Source organism: Bombus impatiens, unplaced genomic scaffold (assembly GCF_000188095.3).
Source record: "Bombus impatiens unplaced genomic scaffold, BIMP_2.2 scf_1112, whole genome shotgun sequence".
In the NCBI taxonomy this organism is placed as follows: Eukaryota; Metazoa; Arthropoda; class Insecta; order Hymenoptera; family Apidae; genus Bombus; species Bombus impatiens.
Window position 1 is genome coordinate 1,284 of NT_177531.1, and position 13,277 is coordinate 14,560.

General features: G+C 40.9%; 1 protein-coding gene across 1 annotated transcript; it reads right to left on the reverse strand.

The window, feature by feature from the left end:
• Positions 1-3,426: 3,426 nt before the first annotated feature.
• On the reverse strand, positions 3,427-11,312 carry LOC100748707 (band 7 protein AGAP004871-like). The gene is made up of 4 exons (XM_012391675.3): positions 10,926-11,312; positions 7,950-8,162; positions 6,798-6,978; positions 3,427-3,595 (listed from the first exon to the last, which is right to left on the reverse strand). Exons 1-4 carry the CDS (start codon positions 10,984-10,986, stop codon positions 3,430-3,432), a joined length of 621 nt encoding a protein of 206 aa, XP_012247098.2. The 5' UTR covers positions 10,987-11,312; the 3' UTR covers positions 3,427-3,429.
• Between the last annotated feature and the right edge of the window lie 1,965 nt (positions 11,313-13,277).

Sequence of the window (13,277 nt, forward strand, 5' to 3'; positions counted from 1 at the left end):
ATAATTAATTATTATAATTGTAAATTAAAATCAATTAATTTTCATCCCTCACACGACAATAAAAATCGAAAATTTTAATGTACATATATATATGTGAATATATATGAAGCAGTGTCCCATATGGAATTACAATTAGATCAATTTGTAGATTTCACGTTTTCATGAATCCTAGTCAGGTTTCTAGCTTTCGCGTCGGTTTTTCTTCTTAAAGCTCCTTTTGCTGTGTGCTTCGAACATTGTGCAAACGAATACCAAAAGGAGCATTTATTTGATGATAGATAAATTTTAGATTTTTTTACGTAAAAGGAGGGTGGATGGGTCGCGGATAGGGTGGGTCTCCATTCGCAGCACCTCCACGTGGTGAGACCCGGGCAATCAGTATTATTTGATATATAATTACTAATTGTATCGCTATATAGCAAAGCAATTAACTGTATAACTGATATAATTATTAGTTATATGGCAAGTAATACGAGCTAATTGGCTGCGATCCTGACTAGGTGTTCGTATCAATTCATCTATGTATACCTTTTAGGAACATTCGCAATACGCTTTTTTATTTATAAATTATGGAGTCATAGGGTTAGAGGAAATGTTAATCCCTTCTACTTGGAAATTTCATAGGGTAATTTTCGATATGACCTTACGGATTTCCATCGATAAACATTTAACGTTCGATCTATCATTTCTTTTGCAAAACGTCTCTAAATATCATGGTCATGCGTCGTTCGATTTGAGGATCACTGTGCGTCCCGCTGCTTAGGCTGACCTGCTTTCGTTCGTGTAAGGAGGTTTGCCCGTGTGCAGGGATATTTTGGTTGATTTTTAATTGTCGATAACTAAAAAACAAAGCAATCGAAATTGCAATTTTTTCGTGTTATTTTGGCTTCAAGAATCACTCCTGAGATTTCCTGGACACCTGTAGCCAAACATCCTATATATTATAATTTTTATTTAAATCGCCAGTCGCCGGACACCACGTTCCATACTCTGAAAGTTAACATTGCCCAATACAGGAAGTTAATCGGAGTTCGTTGGTTGGAATAATTTCAACTTTGTATCTCGTATTTTCGTGAGGACGCGGCGAGGTGGCAGGTGTCGCAGACGGTTCAAAAATTCTGCGATTATCGTATCTGTTTGTCCGTCGACAAGCGGAGTTACGCCTCGTATACGCTCGCACGCTATACGTGACGGCTTATACATTTAAGAGTGGCTTTAGGTCGAGGTAAAAAAGCACGGCTTTCTTTGGCTAGTTACACTCGGCCGAAATAAAAATGCACTCTGTCTGCCTTTTACGTTTCTCCATTCGCCAGACGATGGTCATTTTTAAAACAACAAGATACGTTGCGAACGTTAATCCAAATATACGAGCGCGACGATATTTTATGCAATACATACGTTGCCAAAATGCACTTTGCCATCCGGTACAGTTGACAGCGGTATAAATAGACTTCCGACTTTGCTTTCTTCCACTTAATCATTAAAAGTCTCCAACTATCCGCAACGATCCGTATGCATCTGTTTGCATCTCGACAAATTTCATGCGACGGAAATCTATTAGGACGTGTATTAGGTGGAAAGGATATAGCGTGGTCATAAAATCAGCTGCGTCAAAATCTAGAGTATTCGAATTTGATCTTCCACCTTAACATCGTAAGAAATATCATTCTCCCGACAGGAAGTAGCAGATATGAATGCCACTCGTACAGTGATCCTCGCAGGTCTTTCACGTCCTCGCAAAGGGCCTCTTTAGAAAGGTACTCGAACCTTTTTCATCTTTAGAAATAGACGGCATCAGTGTCTTCTTCCTATTGGGGCGCGCGACGTTATGAACGTCGAGACTAGGGCTCTTCTTTTTCGTACATCTCGTCGAGGGATCGCAGCCACCCTCGAATACTGGCGTTTATGTGCGTTCACGTAGCGCACGCACCCTTCTCAACATGTTACGTTCGCCGTGTATCGCGTAGACCAACTTCCCTTTGACACTTCACTTTCTCATAGGCTCGAAAAGGCTCGAAAATAACAATTTGATTTTGTTATAGGATTTGAGAAAAGCTATTGAAGTTGCAAGAGAACTCTTAGACCCCATACTTGTATATTAATATACTTGTGTATTATTTGACACTATTGAAATGATTTAGATTTCTCATGAGCGATATCAATGTTATCGATCGAAAATAGAAACGAGAGGAAACGTTACGATCGGATCAAGCGTAATACGAATAACGAAGAATAATAAAAGATCGAGATATCGGTTCAACTAAACTGAAATAAATGAAAGGAAAATAAAATATTTCGTGTCTGATATATTCGTTCTGCTATAGTCTAGGTATTTTAACGCAGCAGCTTTTCACGTCGCGACTGGTATCTCAGGATAGTTCTTGAGCTAGCTTCTTAAAAGATAGCACGGTTTCAGCTTTGTGACGATTCCGGGACATACGAGTATTTAACTACGTGCATGCACAGCCTCGAGTGCCATCGAGTTATCACGGTCTACCAGAGTGGTTCTCGTTTCCCGTGGGACGTATTCTTCAACGTCTCGACGTTCTTAAGCTCGTTGCATCAAAGAAACGCGACCGCGCGCAAGCATAACTGAAATTATACCCCACCTGTTCCTACCTTCCAACATGCATCACGTTACTATTGTGCTATATTCCGAAAGTTCAATCTAACTGAAATAAGAACACTTTTAAACAAACATAGATATCATTTTCGTTTTCTCAGATAGTTATTACAATAAAGTAGAACTCGCATTCTCGCTGTAAATTGACACGAAATCGAAAATTCCCCCGATATCGCGTCCACCGTAGAAGTCGAATGATTTCATCGAGGTTGTCGATACATCTCGATCACACACATTTTTCATCGTATGTTCTTTCCAGCAAGTTCAATGGAACGGGATATACTCGCATCGTAGAGTAACCGCGTCGATTGAACTCTCTTCCGCGTGAGATGGTATTTATCGTTGGCTTATACATCAAGCATTCATTCGTTTCGCCATGATCGATACGACGCCACGAACCATTCTTCTTCACGGCGACTGATTTTTGATTGTATTTAGCCAAGCTGATTTCCAATCGACTATCGGCGGTCTGTGAAAAGCAGCAGAGAACATTTCTTCGAACGTAAATAGGCATTCCGTGCACGATGATTGATCAATCGGACGTTAATTCGGTGACGAACGACATAGTATCTCTTCGAGAACTCGTCTCGGCTTTCCTTTTAACCAACTTTCCGATTTTACCTCGGCGAACAACCATGGTTGACGCCTGCTTTACTCGTTACGAATCGTGGGCTCGTTGTTTGCCGCGTTTAAAGCGGATGTTCCAGCTTTTAAGTGTTGTTGGGATGCTTTAAAGAACGAAGCTTTCAACCAGCAGGAAGAAATTCGCCGCGTCAGGTTTCGATTAGCCATTGTATCGAGTGTACTTACATCTCCACGCGTTCGACCTTGACACCCCAAGGATCCGTAGCTTCGTCCAGAGACGTCTGCATGGTGTGGGAAATGGTTTCACGTTCCGAGAGGATCTCCGCTAAGTTCCTCGTACCGAGTACCGTTCTCAGTGTACTAGCCGCCAGTAATCGAGTAGAGTGACTGTAACATCATGAATTTTCTTTTATTAACGCTAAAACCACCAAATAATAGCCAGGACAATTTGAACAGCAACCTTCGTATTGATTTCTCCAAAATCCAAAAAATTGGTAAAACGAATAAAAGTATGTATCGATTCTATTTCTAGTTCTAACGTTCAGCTATGCGAAATATAAATATCAATGTGGAGAATTTACTTCTGAAAAGTAATAGGGACATTGACTAAAGCGGAACGTAATTTCATCTTATAGAAACGAACATAGGAAAAAGCAGTATGTTAACGTCGTAATTAGTACTGCGGGGAATTTTGTCAAATTTCGTGTCATGCCAGCATGAATACTCGTACAATTACGCCGACGTCTTTTCCATAATTGAACATCAGTCTGGCGTGCTCTAGTTAATTAAACGTCGGCCGCTTCGCGGAGGCTGTCACGTGTGTGGTTTAAAAACGTGCGTACGAGGACAGGACATTGGCCAGCCCGTTCTCACTCAGCGGAGCATTAAATCCTATCTTTTTATCAATTTCTACCTTCCTTCTGATGTCCCCTGCCTCCTATTAGCAACTAAACTAACCGCACTTTTTTCAAATACTATTCTCGATGAAAGAAGGAAGAGGAACACGTTCGTTGAATTTCCTAGAAACGCGTTGCATCGTCGCAAGCAACGAAAATTCTCGCTTACTAGGAGCCACGATAAACCTTATTTTTCTACTAATTTTTAGCTTCCGTCTGATATCGATTCCTTATTAGTAATTAAACTAACAATATGGATTGATGTTTTTCCTTTTTAAAAAAGGAATAAAAACACGACTGGTTGATGAAGTTTGTTAGAAACGCGTTGCATCATCGAAACAACGGAAACTCTTGCCTCGAATTATTGAACACTAGACAGGAACACTACGCGAGTCGACAGCGGACTCAATTGCCGAGATTTCCAGGTCGATCGTGCCGGCGCAACTTTTACGCAATTAATCAGGCTCTTTCTCTGCATGGCGCAAATTATCCAAGTAATTTTGTCACGCTCTCGTAATTCCTCGAGGAGCTGTCTCTCGCATTTTTCTCCAGCATCGGTGATTCCCTCTCCGGATGGTTCTGCTCCGTTCTCTCGGAACTGTACGGCTCCCCTGATGCTAATTAAAATTTCAGAAAATAGTGTTCGCGTTAATTAACCCAGTCGTTCAAGGAGTTCTAATTAATTCGCCGTGTCTCAAAAATTTCGTCACCTATGTCCCATTTCGTCTTAATTCAAACCGCAAATATGACGAACAGAGAGAGAGAGAAAGAGAAAAAGAGAGAGAGTCACTGTTATTTCTTTTCGTAGTGGCTCATCCGAGTATTTGATCTCTCAGAGAAATTTTTTATGAATTTTTTTACGAATATATCATGCCCGTGGCACAAAATATTTTGAAATTTCGTCGGCGTTGTAAGAAAACGCGATTTTTAACGACGTCGTTATTCTATTATGATAATACGCTGCATTATATCGCGCTCCATTATGTAATAAAACACGATACGTCCTCATATTGATAAAATATCACGATTATATTGATAAAATGGCGCAATGAATTTGAAAACGTATACAGGAATTAGAAGATATTTGATTATTCGAGAAGTTCGTAGCGTTTTTATTATGAAACGATGAAATATATTCATATAAATTGTTAATTTTTACAATATTTAATAGACAAAACAATTCTCTTTAATAATAATCGCAAATATACGAGTCGGCATAAATTGCAACGTTAATGAAGTTTCAAGATGTTTCATATAACGCGTATATTATATTTGTAAAAATTGTCTCCAAGACTTTTCTGAATCGTTGTATTTCTCTAATTTTTTGATTCTGTTTTTCTTCCATCAAACGTCGTTTTCGATTAACGTTTCGTCACTCGAAAAAGTTAATAACGCGAGAATAGGGGAGATCGATCGTTACGTCGAAGAATAAATTAATAAGCAATTTTCGCGTGGAATTTCGGTGAAATTCACGTGCAAATGGTCGACAAACGAACTTTCAATTCGGTGTGACGACGCCACCGAGGAAATTGCGCGATGATGTCGCGTCACATCCAGTGTATTATTTTTTTTTCGTTGCTTCGTTCAAACCAAGAGAAAATCGTGACTGGTAATTTTCATTCCTTCTCTCGTCCTTTCTTTTTCCCACCTCGACTCCTCGTCATTTTTTCCCTCGTTGGATCGTACTATAACACGGTCGCGTTCCTGCGTTTTCATTTCGTTGTTTGTATTTGGTGATACGCGGGCGAGAAGAGATAGAAAAAGAGAAGGTGGCGCGAGGGGAACAGAAAACTAAATGTTACGAGTCTTTCAACGAGCTGTCGCTGGTCCTTTCGCCAGCCATTTGCATTACGCGGATGAAATCTCTTTTACGATAGCGTACATTTCCTCGGACGGTTCCACTTCCGTCTCCCTCGCGACGCATTAGCACGCTTTCTGCGTGTCGCGTCCATTTTGCCAGGTTAGAAGGGAAAAACACGGTTACGGTATTACCGCAATTAAAAATTTTATGTGGTTTATGCGGTCACAAGCGAGAACCTCGTGTTCATTCTGATATTATACAAGATCAGGTGCTTTGTTGACCTTATAATTTTATCACTGTCATATACAACTGGTTATTCGAGTAGAATAATCGATGAGATCGACGTGTATGTACGTCAGTTTTGATTTCAGCCATTTATAAATTAACCAAACTAACGCGTGGCGTTCTTATAAAATTTCGAAAAACGTTCGATGTTATATCATTAATCGTAACAAACGTAGGCAAAACGACGCGCTGTTCACGTTATGTTGTATATCTTGTTATACTAGCGTCGCTACAACCGCAGCTAAACGTAACTGTGTCCAACGATCTACAATAGGAGGATTTTTCGCATATTGAATTGATTTATTTGAACGAAAGGTAACAGGCAGTGGGGGAAATTGATGAACTTGTACGAGTTCAGAGAAATAGAATTCTACTGGTTTCAAATTTACATTGTAATGGAATCCTACTGTATTTCGAATCAAATGTTGAAAATTTACAAAGATGCAAGTAGAGATTAGTTTGGCTTCTTGCAATTAGCGATATATTTGTACGAGATCAATGCTGTCGTGTATTTCATTTGCTTAATTAAAGTGTAATTCTATGCTTTCGATATTTTCTGCTTTGATTCGCTCAAACCAACGAATCGATGGGATCGAACTTCACGTACCTGTAATTGGCTATCTTGATTACGGCATTCAGTGGCTCCTTTATGCGGTAGTAGATGACCGCGTCGACACTCACCGTGACGGAATCTTTGGTGAGAACTTCCTGCGGTGGAACATCGAACGACACCGTCCTCAGGTCGACGCGCACACAGTTGTCCACGCATGGCATCACGAAAAACGTCCCTGTTAAACCATGGCATCGCTTGGTTAACAAATATTCGCCTTGTCGTTTTTCACAAAATCGAACGCAATTGTTGCAGCGTTCGACTTACGAGAAGGTGAATATATTTTCGTGAAATTTTCCAATTGAACAAGTAATTACAAGTATTTAAATTTATATAGCAAATATTGATTTATACGTTGCACTTATGACGTTTACACGGTGTTTGTTAAATGCGCAGATAAATAAATATCGTATCTCGTTCCGATATATAAACGAGTATCGAGCGCCAAATGAATTAATTTTTATTCAATAATCGAGAACAAGAGGAAGTCGTACTTAATTTGATATATTCGGAAAATCTGTAGAAAATCATATAGCAGAGCAAAAATTTTTAATTGAAAAATTCGGTGGTCATATTCGGTAAGCATTTATTGCCATATCGAGGTATCTGCCAATAAATAAAGATTTATTCCAAAATATTTATGCGCCAGTGAATTATCGAATTTTCTTTTTCACAAATGTTCCGTTCTTATTTTCGATTATTGTCAAAAATGTATCATAGCGTTTCACGACTCGCTAGATAAGTTACACGATGGGATATGTCCCAAGTATTTATTTACGTTGTATTTCGAAAATCATTGTCAATCATTTTCGGCTTCTATATCGAAACGTAAGCAGTGGTCTGGCTAAAATTAGTATCGAAAAAATTGTATCACGAACCCACGGTGTTCGTAAATTGCTCTTCGATTTTTCTTTTTGACAACAGTTAAAATATAGCGGTCAACGGAGGATAAAGCTAAAGCAAACGAACGTGAATTAAATATAAAATTTCATACAGCTCAGCCCTATTATTTAAACCATTTTCTGCTTCCCTCTGTTCGGAATTTCAATCATGTCGAAGGTTTCCTCGCGTTCAAAGCACGATCACGAGCTTATTATTCAAACAGCTTGTTTCGGAATGAAGAAAAGTGAAATTGCGTTGCCTATTTACCTGGGCCGTAAGCGCCGCTCTTCAACCTTCCCATTCTGAATACAACGGCTCTTTCGTACTCCTGCACAACCTTGAACGTGAAGCACAGCGAGAAAGGAAACGTAACGAGCACTAGTAAAAACGACCCTATGGTCGCGATCACTTCCACGAATCTCGTCATTGCGCCGACCTTGTTGTCGTCCATCATTTCCACGCGTGCCACCGAGGAGTCCTCTATTTTCCCAACAAATAAACCAGAGAAAAGGAAAATGACGGGCGTTGGCAGGGTTACAGGAGGAATTACAACCCGGTCATAAGAGGGTCGAAGCTACCTACGAACGTTGCACAACAAACGTCCAATTTCGCGAACGTTGTTTCGATTAACTATATATAAAAAATATGTAAATAAACGTGCGATTATCAAGCGTTTACAGTATCATTTCGCAAAATAATTTATCGACTAATAATATCAGGGTGTCTGCAAGTTACAAGTTATACGTTCTTTCTTTAACTGTAGAATTTTATGTCAAATAATACAGAGTGGTTGGTAACTGGTGCTACAAGCGAAAAGGGGGTGAAAAAGAAGTCGAAAATATAGAATAAAAAATTTTTTTTTTATTTTTCTTTTAATTTTTCCATCGAGACAACGATCTACAGTGAGATCCGTTATAACGAGACGTGATGAACGAAAATTCAAAGTCGATTTTCTCGAAAACAAAGCCACAAACGAAAAATTTTTATCCTATATTTTCGACTTCTTTTTTCACGTAGAATCACCCCCTTTCCGTTTGTACCACCAGTTACCGCTTGTAGCCCTGTATAATCGGATAACTTGTAATTCGAAAACTTTACTTCCCAAAATTTCATTCGTTTAATCATCGAACCGGTTGCTGTAACGTACGAGAATTTCGTCGGAACGTTCGTCCACACTTTCGTCGTTACAAAATTTTGCTAAAGTGAAATACGAGCATTCGTTCGCTTAGTTTTAAACACGCTATAACGTTACGCCACGACGCAACGGAAGTCACGACGCTCATCTCAACGTCCATCGAATCGGCTGGCGAGATGGAACGTGGAACGTATCGCAAGCGCAATCTCTTTCCGAAAGGGATGGAAAACGTTTGGAGTTTCGGTCGAGTAATTAATGGATGTTCGATGGGAGTGATTTGTCACTGGTTATACGGTCGACGATTTCCTTCCGTTCGGCGAGCGCGTGTCCCTTTTCGGTGATACCGCGTGCAAAAGCAATCATGCAAAGGCCTCTCTCGCGCGCACGGATCGTCCTCGGTAAATTGCGCGTGAAATGGAACGGCTGCCAGAAAAGTAATTCGCCCCCCACCCATCCACGGGCTTTCTCATTAATTTCATCGCACCACTCTGCGTTTCTCTGCTTTTCTTGAAAGCTCTTCAAAATCCACCGGACGCGATTTCGCCCCGTCTCACCGTCCCATTGTCGCGAAATCACGAGAATCTTGGCATCGAATATCGCTGAGTTTATCATTTAACCCGTTCGAGTCTCGTTCGCGTTGACATTAAAGACCGCGATTACGGTGAATGAATTATTTTTCCACGTAGAATCTCCGCCTTGTCCATTGCATCGTCGTTATTGCAACATTCTGTATTCGAATGTGTTCCGGTGTATCGATAGCCTAAGGCCGGTTTCACACGGAAATACACGCATCGACGATAAACGCGAATGTTACTATTTGTTTCGATACTTCGTCATAGGGTACACGTCCGTGTGGAAACGGTCCAAGGCAACGAAATCAACGGAATCACGAGCGGAATTTTAAAAGAGGACGATTCGGCAGGCGGTTTATTTGTGGATTAAAATACGCATTAATAAGCTGGGAGTTCGTTAAAGGGACGAAAGCTGACAACGGTGTAATACAAAACATCCGGCGTTAAAAGTACGATTGTCGATGATTTAATGTTTATCAAATCAGACGCGTACAGAGCTGCAAATGGCGTCTATTTTGGATCATGCGATGCGCAACGCGAGCGTTACTCGCTTGAAATTATTTATACCGTGAATCTATCGCGGCGTTACGAGCAGAGAGTATCTTTCTTTTTGTTTCTCTGTTCGGTTGACGAATAATAGCTCGGTTCGAGTATCGATACTTTGAAACGAATCGCATTTACTAGATGCATGGCTACGCCGCATTATCGTTCCTGTCGTCGCAAAGAGAGAAAGTACAGCGGAAACTACGCAACATTTGTTTCATTGTTACAACTTTCGTCCCCTTTCCTTCATTTCTTTTATTTCGCCACGACTTTACAATGACAATGAGAAAGTATCGGGTCATTCCATAAGTAACGTCCTATTTTACTTATTTTACTTCGCACGTTGAATTTTTCAAGGAAAGATCGAACGTTGATTCCGTAGAAATTTATAATCAACAGTTAGTAAGATTAAAAATGACATTGATACGGAAGAAACGATAAATATCGGTGGACAAAAAGAGTAAACCTGTTTCATCGTGACGAAGCTCATTTCCTGTAGAAGCGACGTTGAGAAAAATAAAAGAGCATAATCGAAGGGCACAGGTGAAAAACATAAATCACATTTCCTGTTTTTATACGGACTCTATCCTGAAAGCAACCAACTTGTGGATATATCTTTCCACTTGGGTGTGCTATTGTGAAAAATAGGGTTTTACCATTTATGGGAGATTTTTATGAGCGCTTTTATGAGTACGTCGTTCCGTACAAGACGAAAATCGTGAGCGCCGCATTTCACGATGACCGGTATCGTTGAGCAAAGAATTCGCGTTAAATTTTGCAAAGAATTTGGCCATTATTGTTCCGAAAGCATCGGCGTAACTCGTAAAGTCACCGGCGCCATTGTAAATGGAGTTGGATATGATTTCGCATTATAAGCTGCGAAAATTGTAACAAAAGGAGCGACAAAGACGCGAGATTTTTCAAAGTTACACACGTAAATATGAAAATTACTTATGGAACGATCTGATACTATGGAGCAACGTGGTGTCTCACTGAACTCAACGAAGCACTCGACTCCACCGCTGTCGGTTTTCGCGCATCCGTAGTGTACCATGCCGCGAAGGACTCAACCGCCTCTCTTTATCCGCCCTTTGCTTTCCTTTCCTTTTCTTTCTTTCTTTCCTTTCACTGTCCGTTTCTTTGAAGCACAAACTGAGCGAAACCACTCGGTCGGACAGACTTTGCTTCTCCGACTCCGAGAAAACTCGCTGCAACGTTTCCGATACACTTTCCACTCTTTAGTTGTTCCCGCAGCGATCAGCCAATCGCTGCATCGAATTTCTTCGAGGTTCTGCTTTACCTGTCAATTCGAAACCCATCGGTTTTAACACCGGTGTCGAAGAATACGCGAGAATCCGTGCACGGTGAAGGCGATTCGATTACTAAAGCGGCGCGAGAAGTCTGGCGAGATGCTGGCAGATTGGATGAACGAAGGCTCGATTCCAAGTAGAAATAGTAAGAGCGTTCGATCGCTTGGCCGCTGCCACACGCGTCGACCGCAAACCTCTACCAAATTAACCGGTCGTCATGCCATGAAAGAACACGTTCGTTGTTTATATACATAATGAGTAATTGCACAGTGTGCGGATCGACGAAACGCAGCATTTCGCGGTATGGCGACCGTCCAAAGAAGACGAGCCTTCTGGGATTCGTCATCGAGAACGTCGACCGAGACGAACGTTTTTCGATACGGTAGGCAAAGGTTCCATTTGTTAGGAGGAAATTTTAGTTAACGATCGATCCAACGTACTTCTGCTGACCGAATCTACCGGAAATCGAACTTCATTTATGCAGAGATCGGCCGAATAACACGCACGATGTACGTGCAAGTGGACATGAGACGATTCCTTGCGAAAAGATTAGAAGAAGCTATAGATTAAAATTGCTTCATACGACGCTTCGTTTTCGAGAAACGCGGAAGAAATCTTTTGCTCAGGACACTGTTTACGGGCAAAATAAATTAGAGTATTTATCGTACTCGTTTACTGGGCCAATTCTTGACTAAACACGTTCAAACTCTATTTCCTTGGAAATGAAGCCGACTGTGAACGATTGATCTGGCGCTAATTAAAGTTCCGCTCAAATGAACAGGGCTCTGCTGTACTTTAGAAAATTCTTTTGTCGAATCTTATCTTCCTCTCTGCCAAATTCGTCATCGTTGTGCGGGGAAATTGACTAGTAGCCGTAATTTCCGACTCGTGAAATATCACTTGTAGGCAATAGACGCGGAAATCTCTGTTCAGGAACCGCGTCGGGCATCGGTGTTTGCAGCGAACCGAGCGTCGGTAATCTAAACATTCCCTGTCATCGAACCGCCGATGATTGGTTTTAGTCAGTCGTCGAGAACACACCAAGAGATTCAGATCCGAAATTTCGGCCGTCTTCGTCGCATAAAACACTTGAGTAAATGAACTTCTTTTTTTATTATTTAATTTGTACTTTACAATTTGTTCAGCTGGACATAAATTTTTCTTGCTTAATTGCTAAATAACACGTGGATGGCTACCCCAGCGGGTTACCAAATTTGACTATTTTATTTCTTTAGCGAGGTCAGTGGGGTGTTTTCCTTTCAGTCTTCTTTCTATGAGAGTTTTGCTCGCTTCAGCAGCCAGCTGGTTTCGATGTGTTGCCGTTCTTTTCTTGTATTTTTCTGCGTAGCTACCGATTTTTTCTTTGACCGTTGGCATTTTCATGTCTTTGCGTATATCCTGAGTAAATGAACGAGACTCATTTTTTTTCAAAAGATTTATTAGCCCTCTTCCTACACACTAATAATATTAAGTCAATCGCGCGAAGGTAGCTTAATCCTCTGATTTACGGTTACGATTCGATCAACCTGGGTCCTGTGAATATTTCAGTGTCTCGGTAATTAAGATTCCTCAGCTGGTCGCGACACCGAATGATTCCACGAGAAGAATCCGTGAAATCGATTTAACGTTGAGTTTCGTCAGGTCGACATTGGGGTTGCGTGCTTTATTCTCGTAATTGAGCGTTTATCGCGGCGGACGGAGTGAAATTTGAGAATTTTCCAGAGAATGAGAGCCGCACAGGCAATCTGCGCTTTAATTCTCCGATCGGGAGGAATCTCGGCTCCGGAAACGAGAGGTTAACGCGTTCCGGACGAGCTTTCTTTGAACGACTAGAATACACAGCGTAATCGAGAATAATGGGAAATCGAAAGCAGCCTGTTTAACCATTATTTTGGCAACCGCAATATGCAGGCTCGTTTGCGAAACCGAGATGCCTGAGATTTTCTGAATTTTCCCTTTTCGCTGGATTAGATGTAGACTGATAGTTTCGCTTCCACATTTACCAGAACATTCCAGCTTTTTGTAATCCGTCGCG

Bases quoted from the DNA above. Each gene is read 5' to 3' on its own strand.
- LOC100748707 (XM_012391675.3), bottom strand. From the start codon at position 10,986: ATGGTACACTACGGATGCGCGAAAACCGACAGCGGTGGAGTCGAGTGC. The intron at 8,163-10,925 runs GTGAGACACCAC...TTGGGAAAATAG, and splicing joins CGAGTGCTTCGTTGAGTTCA to AGGACTCCTCGGTGGCACGC. The intron at 6,979-7,949 runs GTAAATAGGCAA...ATGGTTTAACAG, and splicing joins GAGCGGCGCTTACGGCCCAG to GGACGTTTTTCGTGATGCCA.